Source organism: Aphis gossypii, chromosome 2 (genome assembly GCF_020184175.1).
Source record: "Aphis gossypii isolate Hap1 chromosome 2, ASM2018417v2, whole genome shotgun sequence".
NCBI classification, from domain to species: domain Eukaryota; kingdom Metazoa; phylum Arthropoda; class Insecta; order Hemiptera; family Aphididae; genus Aphis; species Aphis gossypii.
This window is the reverse complement of record NC_065531.1, coordinates 76,417,142-76,430,333: the sequence shown is the minus strand read 5'-3', so window position 1 is coordinate 76,430,333 and position 13,192 is coordinate 76,417,142. Positions and strand designations below refer to the sequence as shown.

At 26.2% G+C, this 13,192-nt stretch overlaps 2 protein-coding genes and 1 long non-coding RNA gene across 3 annotated transcripts; 2 read left to right on the top strand and 1 right to left on the bottom strand.

Annotated features, from left to right (window-relative positions):
• The first annotated feature begins 371 nt into the window (after positions 1–371).
• LOC114124721 (pre-mRNA-splicing factor ISY1 homolog) lies at positions 372–1,869 on the top strand. Its single transcript, XM_027988070.2, has 5 exons — positions 372–538; positions 826–989; positions 1,048–1,401; positions 1,471–1,520; positions 1,584–1,869. The coding sequence occupies exons 1-5, from the start codon at positions 513–515 to the stop codon at positions 1,815–1,817; spliced, it is 828 nt and encodes a 275-aa protein (XP_027843871.1). The 5' UTR covers positions 372–512; the 3' UTR covers positions 1,818–1,869.
• LOC114124719 (importin-13) lies at positions 598–7,569 on the bottom strand. Its single transcript, XM_027988068.2, has 18 exons — positions 7,018–7,569; positions 6,708–6,881; positions 6,424–6,570; positions 6,265–6,337; positions 5,987–6,155; positions 5,763–5,907; positions 5,486–5,695; positions 5,235–5,417; positions 4,631–4,889; positions 4,377–4,558; positions 4,152–4,310; positions 3,906–4,088; positions 2,809–2,955; positions 2,507–2,738; positions 2,286–2,441; positions 2,050–2,224; positions 1,859–1,984; positions 598–926 (listed from the first exon to the last, which is right to left on the bottom strand). Exons 1-17 carry the CDS (start codon positions 7,153–7,155, stop codon positions 1,888–1,890), a joined length of 2,829 nt encoding a protein of 942 aa, XP_027843869.2. The 5' UTR covers positions 7,156–7,569; the 3' UTR covers positions 598–926; positions 1,859–1,887.
• Positions 4,770–6,101, top strand: LOC126550269 (uncharacterized). The gene is made up of 3 exons (XR_007604316.1): positions 4,770–4,867; positions 4,996–5,109; positions 6,003–6,101. It is a non-coding gene; the product is annotated as an uncharacterized LOC126550269 (long non-coding RNA).
• Positions 7,570–13,192: the final 5,623 nt, after the last annotated feature.

Below are 13,192 nucleotides of genomic sequence, written 5' to 3'. Positions count from 1 at the left end.
GTCTCCGGTCTCCGATTGTCGGTACATTTGTACAATGAGCCATGTACATTTCTAGTAATATTATAGTAGTTAACAACTATTAGTTTACTTTTACTGCATTCGATACACCGCATGCTAATAGCACCTGCTGCATAACATAATTAAAATAATATGCACTAATGCACAAAATATTAAATAAGCACTGTGCACAATAATAATATGTTCTTTTTTCTTTTTGTTCAATTTAGCCGCGTATATTATGTATGGTTACACTGGTTACAGTGTAGAGTTTTCTTCGTCCAGTGTCGCCAATGTTATTGGTGTTTGAACCGAACCTGAGTCCTGCTCCTGATAAAATACATGTTTTAAGTTTTATCTGTATTCTTTTGCTTACCTAGTGGCTAGTACTTACCTACGTTATAAGTTTGGCGTACACCGTACGGCATTTTTTAAAAATATATTTAAAAATGTCGCTAAATACTTAGTTTTGCTGTTACCGAGCTAAGAACGATCGTTAAAAACCGAAATCAGCCATGGCCAGGAACGCGGAAAAAGCAATGTGAGTTTTTTTAAAAAAAGATACTTCTTTATACAAATTTATACAATTAACACAAAACATAAGGTTGTAAAAGCTACATATTTTAATTAAAAATGTACAAAAAATATCTTTAAAACATGCATAAGATTGTAAAACAGTTATTAATTATAAAAAAAAAAGATTTACAAAATGTATTAATTCTATTTTATGAAAACATGGAAAATTAAACTAGTAAAAAAAAAAAAAAAAAATAATATTTACATAATAAACCTAAAACCCTTTATTAATTATATATTTCTTATATATAGGACTACATTGGCTCGGTGGAGAGCAGCTCAAGTAAAGGAACATGGTGGCAAGGAAGAACGACGGCCATACTTAGCTACTGAATGTACAGACTTGAAGGCAGCTGAAAAATGGAGAGTTCAAATCATAAGAGAAATATCAAAAAAAGTTGCTCAAATACAAAATGGTACATATTTTTAACATTATTCATATTCCATACACTAATACAACTTATTTAATTTTAGCTGGATTGGGAGAGTTTAGATTACGTGATCTTAATGACGAAATCAATAAATTATTGCGTGAAAAAAAACATTGGGAATATCAAATTCGAGAACTTGGCGGTCCAGATTTCTTACGAATGGGACCAAGAATGCTCGATCATGAAGGCAGAGAAGTACCTGGTAATAGAGGCTATAAATATTTTGGAGCTGCCAAAGATTTACCAGGTGTTCGAGAACTGTTTGAACATGAACCTCCTCCACCACCACGTCGTACTAGAGCAGAACTTATGAAAAATATAGATGCTGACTATTACGGATACATGGATGAGGAAGATGGTCTTTTGTTGGCTATGGAAAGAAAAAAAGAAAAAATGAGTATGTTCAAAAGTATTACCTAGTTTAAATTAAAACTCAATTAATAATTTTTTTTTTATGTTATGTTAGTGTTAGAAGCTTTGGGTCAAAAGACAACAATTTGTGACGAGATGGATTTGGTAATAAAAATATAGTTATTTCAGTACTTGGTTAGATATTTTGTAATATTTATTAAATTATAGGCTTTTGAAGAAGTTGACAGTGATGATGAAGACATTTCAACTATGTTTAGTAGTTCACGTTATATACATCCACCACCTGTTCCAAGTGATCAAGACATTCAAAATTTAATTCTCGATTATAAAAAGCGAGAATTACTTGAAAACTTTGCTGGTGTACAAGGTAGCAAGGAACACGAAGAAATAGAAGATCTAGCTAACATATCGTCATCAGATGATGAAGCATACGCTAAATAAATTGCATGTATTAATGTTGTATTTATATTAATAAAACTTACTTTTTAATGGATTTAGTACATTCATTCAGTTATTCATCATTCTGAGGATCTATTAGAATTAAACCTCGACAAATAAATGAAAATTCTTTGACTATAACTAGTAAAGTTTTTTTGTTAGCTCTTTCTCTGGAAAACAAAAAATGAATATTACAGTAACTCTGCTATGTATACTTAGAAGTCATTGAACTCACTTAAGTACACGTTTGAAAAATTTAGTTTTCATTTGTTCGGTTACATTTGGTAGAACTATATTTTGTACTGTTACTATATTATGAAACCATCTACTTAAATGTTCACCATAATTTCTATTTAACACATATAGAACTTCACACATAGTATCTAAATTTCTTTTTACTACATCACCCTCTGTAAGTAAATCAAAAATTGACTTAATATTAAATTGACTTTTATAATTTTGATAACTTACTAAGAATACATATTATTTTCATAACAAGAAATTGACCATTATCGTCTAAAACTTTAAATAAAGATCTATGTTCTCTACTTATATTTATAAATGTAGTCAAAAAAAATGTTGCTGTTTTTGCTAGAAATATTTCATTAGCACATAATGCTTCAGATGCTGAAAAACAAAATAGTGTAATTTTGTCCATAATGCATTTAAATAAAGCTTAATTAAATTATTACCTAGTTTGAAAACAAATGTAAAATCTACATTTGGATTATCCACAGCAATAAATGACCATTTCTTGAATATATGTCCTTGAAGAGATAAATAAGATTCAATTACATCTCCAAGATTAAATTGATCAGCAGGAGATGCTTGTTCAAACATAAATTTTATTCTCAAACAAATTTCTTCATACGTAGATTTAAGAAGTGGAATACTAGCATCATAAAGTCCAAACAGTATAACTGCCTAAAATAAATATGAATAATCATCATAGGTGAATAAAATTATGGTATGGCTCAATTAATAGCTAAATTACTTCTTTGAAAAGTATTAAGCCTGCAGGTTGTGGAGATTTTCTAAATCCAATCATAAGAATTTCAATAACCATAGTTGTAGGTACCTCACAGTTTTCTCTTTCTTGGGCTAGTTTCGAAATAAATGTTTTCATCAATTCGCAAACATCCTGAAAAAAGTTATATAGTATAAATAGACTAGACTATATATAGGGTGTTTCATAAAGAACGTAGTTTTTAAAATGCTAGGTAATTTTTTGTTATTAGGTCTGACGTTAGTGGCACTATTCTTTTAATTTCTGTCATTTATGATTGAAGTGGTTTTAATTGATTGTGTTTAATGATAATAATTTGTTTATTTGTCATCATGGAGCGGTATACAAATGAATTTGTTAATTAAGTTTTAACGAATCAATGTTCTGTTGATTTTATGAAAAAATCATCTTAAGTGATGAGGCTTATTTACATTTTAGTGGATATGTCAATAAATAAAATTATAAATTTAGGGAAAATTAGAACCCAAGAACAAGCATAGAAAAATAAATTCATCCATAGTGAGTAACCATTTGATGCAATGGAGTGAAAACGAGTAACTGCGTGTCGGGCGATTAGAGAGGCCAGAGGAGGTCATATGCACGATATTGTATTTCACACTTAAACTTCAAGTCATAGTGAAATAGTATGTACACTTTGTAATCATCATTTTCATTCATATAAAACTATATTATATTTATAAATATATTGAAACTAAATAATAAATTAATAATGTGGTAGACATAAACTATTATAATGAATATAGCACAGTCGCACAGATTTAAAATTTAAATAGAAAATTTTTAATTATTTTATGAAATTTAAATTGTCTGATATTTATATACTATAGCCCATAAAAGAAATAAACTTTTTCTCAGCCAGAACAGCAGCAACCGATAATGACTGACTCCAACATTATTAGTATTTGAAATTGGTAGGCGGGTGCATGTTTGTATTTATAACCTTACTTATTTTTATTTTTTACATCAAATATCATGGAAAATAATATATTAAATAAAATAGATTTGCTATTTAAATACATAATTTTTCAAATTTTACTAAAACAAATAACAATTAATTAACTTACAGCATATAGTGAATCTTCATGAGAAGAAATGAAATATTTCGTTCCTGTTCTTTGAAGAAGATTAAAAGTTTTTTGTAATATTTGGTAGATTACAACTTCCATATCAATTGCTGATACTAATGAATTAAGAACTTTAATTCTACCTTGTAGCTCTGATCTATGTTTAGTAAATTCAGTATTATCCTGTATAAATTAAAAATATTTAAATAAATTATTCAAATAATAAAATATAAAATATAAATCAACCTCAATAGCTAATATATTTGTTATAGCTTCCAAATTAGGTTCAATGAATGTATCTATAAACGGTTTATTTTTTGGATATGATGTAACTGATAAAATAACTCCAACAGTGTTCATTAAACGTATTTCTTCTTTAAGTTTCTTTATTTTCTTTAATACAATCTAAAATTTTTTAAAATTTTTATTTTTATTAGATTAACACTAAATTTAGATCAATAAAACACTTACTATTGCTGTATTTAATATAACATCATTATAAGGAGCAATGAATTCCCCGCATTCTTTAGCTATATCTCTAAGAGCAGTAGAGGCTGAAGAAAACATGTTACTATTATGAAGACCCGTCATTAGTAGAGGTACAATTAGTTCTAAATAGGATGGATGCGTTTCTATCCAATAATAATATGCTCCTAAAAATAATATATTCATATGTATATTGTATTCCATATGCAATAATAAAATAATGTTAATATTTTATGTACCAATAGTATCCATGGCAGCTATGGAAGCTTTTTGATCTATTTGTTCATACGGTAAAGAAACTAAAGATGACATTAATTGTTCTATATGAGGATATGATTTCTGGCTTTGAAGCGGTTCTGATATTGCAGTGAAAGCGAATAAACATGCTTCCACAGTTTGCCATTGTGCAATTGCAGTTTCATGATCACATGTTACCTGTTTATAGATTGTCAACAACACATCCAGCATCTCAGATTGTAAGATGAAGTAACAGTAAATCTGAAACAGTATTTAGTGTAAAATAATATATTTAGTTTAATGTTAAAATAAAAAAATGTTGATGCAAGATAAGTAAATATTTTAGGTAATATATTATGAAATTTAGGTGAATATGTCTGAAGTATGAGCAGAAGTCAATAGTCAATTTGAAAATAATAAAAAAAAAACAAAATTCAAAAATGTTGATACGTAGAAGAAGAGTGTTTTGTTTTTTTATAAAGTACATAATAGAGAAAATCTCAGTAATACTAACCTTTTAAGTTCTTTAAGTAAACATTACTATACAAAATTTATCATAGTTAAAATAATTGTTTAATAACTAATAAGTATTATAAAAATGCATACAAAGGTATCAGATATGTCTTGTCTATAACATCGAAATAATTCTCTTTCGTCTGAAGTCCACGATTCTAAATGTTCGGGGTAAGCAACTTTTTTTAATAGGACTTGAGTTAAAGATATATATAATGGCCTAATAATAGATAGTAATGTATTATCTGGACCAGCATCATTTGATAATAGATCATCCTAAAAAATAAATAGATTATTAATAATAAATAATATTAACTGTTAAATGAAACAAAAGAAATACTCACTTGTAATAAAAACCAAAATGTAAATGTTTTCTCACTATAATTTTCATTTACAGGATAATAACCAGGAGCATTTGTACAAGTTAAAAATAAATTAAAAAATTTTGTACATAACTCTCTGGTATTATCGTCTAGAAGGCCTTGGACTAATAGACGAAAATGTTGATCACCAATTCCCAAAAATAGATCAAAAAGTTTATCTACTACAACATTCTGTAAACAAAGAATCATTGTTATTTTTTCTTTATTAGTTTAAAAATGTATTATTTGATTTACTTACTGGCTCTTCTGTAATTTCTAAATGAAATAATTTATCAGATAATACTATCACTTTATTTAAAACTTCAAATACAGTTGAAACACATATTGATGTACGTGGGTGTGTACACAATGATTTCAAAGCATCAATAGCCAATAAAACACACCTAAAATGAATCAATTAAATTATATACCTAATTTATTGTAATAATAACTATTATACTTGATATATATTAAAAAACTTACATTTGACTTCTTTCAGGGTTTAAAATTACAGATATAAATGTATCGGTGAGTTGATGACATTGAATAAGATCAAAACCTATATCCAGCCAAGCTGCAGCACATTTTAAAGCGTGCACTACAATTGGGTCCAAACTGTCACTTTTAAGAATACTATCCACAATAGATAAAACTAAATAAATATTTGTAAACAATTAGAAATAAATAAATAAAAAATATATAATGTATATTCATGTTTAAATATGAATAAATAATAAAAATTAAAAAATACAAAATTGTACCTTGTAGAGAAGATTGTTGTAATTCCTTCCTTACTTCATTCCGCTGTGTTTGAACTAATTTGGTTGCACCAAACTAAAAAAATGTTTTTAAACATCACTGATTTGTTTTAAATTTAAATTTAAAAAATGTTTTGGTGAATAAATTAATAAAAATCTTACTTCATCTGGTAAAGCCATTAATATTTCTAAAATCATAACACTGACATTTATTGATGATTGAGACAGAGAATTCCTAAAAGTTTCCATCAGTTGTGGAATTGCATCTGGCCAATGATGAGGTATTGTACGGACTACATAAGCACAAAGCTACAAAAAATAATTTTAATTACACTTATTAGTAATTAAAAATTATTATAAAATGAACTTATAATTAATAAAGCATTTTAATTATAATTTTATTTTATAATATTAAAAATAAATTTACTATTTAGTATTGTCCTTACACAGTAACATAGTTTATTTATTACATTCGGTGGTCCAGATGAATTGTAGTATTTAATTAGGGTCTCCAATATTTTATCTCTAAGAGGTATATAATCAGTTCGTTTCAATTGTAACCATTGTTTTGTAATTTTAATATGAAGTGTAGTAGCACCAAAAAATTGTATCTCATGAGGCTAAAAAGAGATTAAAATCATTTTTCATAATTAAATAAATATTGTATAAAATATACATTGTTTACATAAGTATTCACTAAGAACAGCCCCCCCTCAATGACAATTTTCATCTCTGGTAGTTAATGATATCACTTACTTTAGATGTATCTAACATGTTCCACACAAGGTTCCAAGCATCTACAGAATTTTGAAAATCCAATAAAATTTTATGAACCTCCACATTTTGATTGCAATAGAACTCAGCTAAAGCGTGTTCAACAGTTTCTAGAGACATTATTGGTTTCTTTATGAAAATATTATGTTAAAAATAAATGAATATTAGTTTTTGTATGAATCGTAAATTCAATACTAATGTGCATCAAATTCTGAGAATAATGTTATGAATCAAACAAAATAAATAATATTTTAGAGTTTTAAAATTAGGTTTAATTTAATTAATTTTGAATTAAATAAATACATTAAAATGAATTTAAAATTATTGGTAACAATAAATAACAATAATATTGTTGTGTATACCAATTGGCAATTGTTTAGTAAATTTATTTGACTTATACAATTTTAAATTGTGGTAACTAGTAAGTACAAGTGTACAACGTAATAGACATTAGCTAAGTAATATGCTCATTGCCAAAAAGGTAATAGTGTATTAGTGTTATACTTTACTTATACTAAATAATAATACTATTAATTCTACTATCTACTAATGTCTGATAATAATCTACTATCTAGTATCAAAAATTTGATCAAATTTTTTATGAAAAAAATAATTTGATAAAAAACAGTGCAGCCAAATAATGTAATAATTATGTAATAATGTTCTCAATCTAAAAGTTGTTTCATAATCCATAATTTGGCTCGATACCATAAATATAATAATAATAATTTATTTTTTAATATTAATTTATTATTATGTCTATGCTATCATTAGGCGACTGCAGCAGTAGATTGTTAGAAAATGTTGTATCCCAAATCTCAATTTTATTTTTTACAGTTTTCGTTCATGGTTCATTGTGTAATGTGTACCTATTGTTCTAGTGTTCATATTTCATAAAGACCATAGTCTATGGTCCATGAACTTAATAAGATATTCTAAATTATTATTGAATTAGGTACTGCCTTACTGGGTCAGTGCATATCAAAATCTGTATTCTTAAATAAATACGTTTTATCATATTGAGACTTATGTATGTTTGGCAAGGGAGTGTTTAAGGGGAAACACAGAAATTAAATTTTATTAAGAGGACGTCGTTGTCGTCATACCTGCATGTATTGTCTCTTTCTTACTGATTTCTACCTACCTACCAACTACCTTTGTCTATTCGAAAATATAAGTTTAGCAGCTCCAATTTGATGTGTAGTGTGTTTAACTTAATATACAAATTATAAGAGTGAAATGATCTATTATCAAACTTAAAGGTAAGAGTAATATTTGTATTCTTGTCGGTTTTTTACGATTTTTTAAATTTTAAGTGAATTATAAAGATGTTTAAATATTAATATTTTACATAGGTACTTATTAGTTGCTTAAAAATTGAGAACACGAATATTATTTTTACCTTTATGTTTCATTATAGATCATTTCACTTTAATATTATAAGTTAACACACCAAATTGAAGTTGTTCAACGTATATTTTGGTATGGTATTCGTTGGTAATACGGAGACAATACATGCGGGTATAACGTCCTCTTAAAGTGATAGATACTATGGACATTTTAATTTTAAATCAAATCACTTTTAAAATATATATAATTTAAATACAACAAAAGATGTTTAGTGTGTTTTACTGTTTTGAAATGGAATATTAAAGGATCTTGTCCCCCCCCCCAATTTCGATATACCTTGCAGGGAGGTTTTGGTCTAAATATGCCATTGCATTTGCATAAGTCTATTTTACACTCATACAAGATCTACAAAAATTGATTTAGACCAATGATAGACTGTAGATCTTGGCACCCATAGATGTATACACCATACACGTTTTCATTCGGAGCTCTGGTAAGTGGTTACTCTAAACTTATAAATTTATAAACATTTACATAATAATTTTACATTGACATTTTTTCAATTACTTATACTTTTATGATGTTATCATTGTTATCTATATCTTATTATTAGTTACCTAACTGTTCGTTGCCTGTTGGGTAGGTAATCGTAGTATGAACTACCTTACTACCTATTGTTAAAAAATGTAAAAAAATTTTATCATTATATTCATTGCCTATATGCGGTAGGCCTTATTCTACGGGAAGTAGGACCGAAATTAGATAGTAGGAAAAATCAAAAGGGCAGTTGATTTTATGAATATGGGCACCTTACAAAAATATAACTTTCCTTATATAGAATGATTGAATTAGTAGTACCTAACTACTGAATATTTGAAGTTTGTGTTATTTATAAACCCGACCTAGTACTTAATAAGTAATAGTTATGTAAGTTTACAATCTTTGGTACTTCTATGATTGATAAATCTATATATGAAATAGAAATACGAATTACGATTAGGTACTATCTACGTTATTGGCTAAGCTTATCGTGACCACATTATACACTATTTTTTAAAAATATTTTCCATCCTAAGAAAATATTAATGTATAATTTATTTGAAGGAGATAAGTATTATAATCCAAATAATTTTTATAAAACAAACTTTTCAGTGTATTTGCCATTTGGACAGTAGGTAAAAATCCTTAGAATAAGCCTTGCTCTATGTGGATGCTGGGGTAGGAGAAACAAAAATCTTTTAATTTTTTAAGAGAGTTGACAATTTCTAAGTTCTAAAGATTCAGTTGCTCTTAATAGGTATATAGCAGGGGAGGCCGAACAGTCGATCACGGACAATCTCAAAGTGAATCATGTTAAAATTTATTTTTTAGGGCCACGCGCCCTATATGTTTCTAAATAATTATAGTTATTCAATAATAAAAAAAAATTTTATGAAAGTCGATCCTTAAAGGTGAAGTTTATTTTTAGTAGATCGTGACCAAAAAAAGTTTGGCCACCACTAGTATATATAGAGTCAGATAAGAAACAATCCCTATAAACCTATAACAATTATTAAAATGTTGTACAACATTTTTATTTAATTATTATTAGCTAACTATGACAAAAATCTAAAATTATTTGATAGTAAGTCTTTCTTTTATGTATGAATTTTTTTATTTCGTAACCATTTCAAATTTAGGTAAAAAAAATTTAATTGGCTAACGCTCATTTGTTTTTACAATTAATGTAAGCCAAACTTATGAAAAATCGTGCATTAAATTCTCTAACTGCTTATAAAATTTTTTTGATACACTTAATCTACAAAATAATTTGTAAATACTCATGATTTTGACGAATTTTGTCAGTATTTGAATTTCAAACGCTAATAAATTGTTTACTATTTTATTTAAATTTTTTTCTCATAATTTTTGAATTACTATAAGAATATAACTTATGAGTTATGAGGAACTTTCAATTTTGTATTACATTTTCAAGTATTTTGTCTTTTTTTTTAATGTCTTTTAATTAATTATAAAATTTATATAAAATTATAAAATAATAAGTTTGTTTTTAAAAATTTATAAAAAAAACAAGTATATTTCAAATACCATTAAATAAACAAAATGCTTTGAAAATTAAATTATGCGAAGAAAATACTAATTAATAATTTATATAACTGGTGAAAGTTTCAAGTATAAGCCTATGGCTTATACTTTTTGAATAATAACAAATATTGAAAATCGTTTGAGGATAAATCGTTATTGTTACGCAATTTCGTAAAAATTAAAAATACAAACGCTCAATAACATTTAACCTATTATAATTAGGTAGGTATCGAGTTTTCTTAAAAGCTATTTGAAGGAAAATTTATGGAAAACTTAGTGTTGAATTTTTTAATCTTATATATGTATACAAAAAATTTTACGAATTTTCAACTACAAAATTAATTGTAAATTTTCACAATTTTGACATATTTCGTAAAAATTTGAACTTTAAACGTTTATAAAAAAAAGTTATGACTTATGATTTTTGATTGATTTTAATTACAATATGAATAACTTATGAGAAATCTTGAATTAAATTTTCAAGTTTTTTTGGCCCAAAATTTTTATCGACTCTTCAAAAAAAAAAAAATACCCAGAAAAATTGAAAATTTCAGTTCACTATAAATAATTTAAAAAAGTTAAAATATTTTGAAAATTTAACTGTATGTAGATAACACTAATAAAAATATTTGGTCACAATTTCAAGTATTTACAGTGATTCGTTTTTGAGTTACAACTATATAAAAAATCGATTTTGTCGAAAACTGGTTTTAAGTAAAAATTCTCATTTTTTCGTCACTTTGTTTTTGTTTTTCCCGATTTTTTTTTAAAACTACTGGAAAATTCTTACTTTTGACCTCTGTAATGCACCAAGAATATTCATTTTGCCATCGGGAACTATCCCCTGAGTTTTTAATTGAAGCATTATTTCGAAAAATAATTATGGTGTACACACAAAAATAAAAACACACACATTGTAAAATCAATATTATACATTCATCATTTCATTCAGTATCTAAAATACTTAAAAAAAATCAAAAATTTTAGTTGTAAATAAAGAATTCAGAAAAATCCAGAATATTATGAAGATTTAACCGTGTAACGCGAATATGAACATTTGGTGAAAATTTCAACTATTTTCAAGTATTCACAGTGATTCATTTTTGAATTACAATAATTAAATAAAAAAATCGATTTTTTTTTTTTTTTAAAAAACTGCTAGAAACTTTTTTCTTTTTACCTCTATAATGCACCAAGAATATTTAATTTGCCACTGGAAACCACCCTTGAAGTTTTAAATTGAAAAATTATTTTGACAAGTCATGGTGTACACAGTCACACAAAATATAAAAATAAAAACACACCCTATTGTAGAATCAATATATTCATCACTTCATATAGAACCTAAAATAACCACTCAACAAAGTCTAAGTTATAGGTGAGTAGGTGACAGTTGTGGTACTTGTCAAACATACCAGGGATACAGAAATTCAAAATAATTATAAATATGTATGTTTCACCCTCTCTTCTTACTCCTATAAGCATTATTTCGTTACCCATTTTACGTTTTCTGATTAATTTTAAAATTAAAATAAAAATTGATAAAATTGACACCGATAAAACAAAACTGGATTGTATTATGCTACACTCTTGAAACATTAATTTTCTTTTACCACTTCATACACTGTTTATACTTTATAGTGTTGAAGTTGTAACAGTACCATTCTACTCTTTCGAATCATACCAGCGGACAATTATAGTAATACAGTCCTTTATTTCATTACTCCCAAATGCAGTTTACAGGTTAATCTTATTATACTGCAAGAGACAAGAGTGTACACTAAACGAATAAACAATAAAAATATTATGAAGAATATTATAATATACATTTATAATAGTTAAACGTTTTTAAAAATTATTTTACTATATTTTTTACTGCTTTGTATAACTTTGAAGAATCCCAATACAAATACACGAATTTCGAAAACTATATGATTGGTATACCTACTATAATTATTTTAGTAGTATCACTTATTTACATTGGGATATAATATGTATATTATAGAAATAATATTTGATATACTATAACGATTGCCGTTTTTGGTATGTCATGGTTTATGATTTCTGAAGATGGTATATCATGATTTGTAAGTTTTGATGTAGGTGACTTCCTTTTGCATCAAAATGAACCCTTTCCGTTAAATGAGATAGCAAAACATTCTATTTTCTGCCAAAGCAAACGGTTTCCTTTTCCTCATGGAAATGTAAAATATAAGATTGACTGAATAATAAATACATTCTGTAAAAAGTTATTTAAAAAAAAAAACATTAGTGCTACCTACAATGATAATTGCTGACAGTTAAAATTATATTTTGAAAATACATATATTACTTTACGTTTTTAATATTATAAAATATACGTTTTCTTTAATTCGGACAAGTATCTATTGCTTTGCCCAATACCCAATTACCTCCAAAGACCAACTCGCGGAATCAATTTATTATTGTAAATATAAATAGTAAAATGATATTAATTTATTAATTTAAAATAAAGTATGTGTACTTATTTACCACTTTACTACCTACTTGAGATGTTGAAGTATTAACAAATTAACTATAGTGTCTATTTTGTTAAAACCAAAATATTATAATTAAATTTATTTATTTATTTTTATTTAAATTGTTATTAGTTTACAGAACCAATAGACAATGATTATTTTGTTTCTTAAACAATTAGTCTTAAGAACGGTTAAATTAAGCCCCTTAAAAAACAAAATATATG

Excerpts from the sequence above, each read along its gene's own strand:
- LOC114124721 (XM_027988070.2), top strand. The coding sequence starts at position 513 with ATGGCCAGGAACGCGGAAAAAGCAAT. Across the intron at positions 539-825 it reads AGGAACGCGGAAAAAGCAAT|GACTACATTGGCTCGGTGGA; the intron begins GTGAGTTTTTTT and ends TCTTATATATAG. Across the intron at positions 1,402-1,470 it reads AAGAAAAAAAGAAAAAATGA|TGTTAGAAGCTTTGGGTCAA; the intron begins GTATGTTCAAAA and ends ATGTTATGTTAG.
- LOC114124719 (XM_027988068.2), bottom strand. The coding sequence starts at position 7,155 with ATGTCTCTAGAAACTGTTGAACACGCTTTAGCTGAGTTCTATTGCAAT. Across the intron at positions 5,696-5,762 it reads TAGAAATTACAGAAGAGCCA|AATGTTGTAGTAGATAAACT; the intron begins GTAAGTAAATCA and ends CTTTGTTTACAG. Across the intron at positions 4,311-4,376 it reads TTATATTAAATACAGCAATA|ATTGTATTAAAGAAAATAAA; the intron begins GTAAGTGTTTTA and ends AAAAAATTTTAG.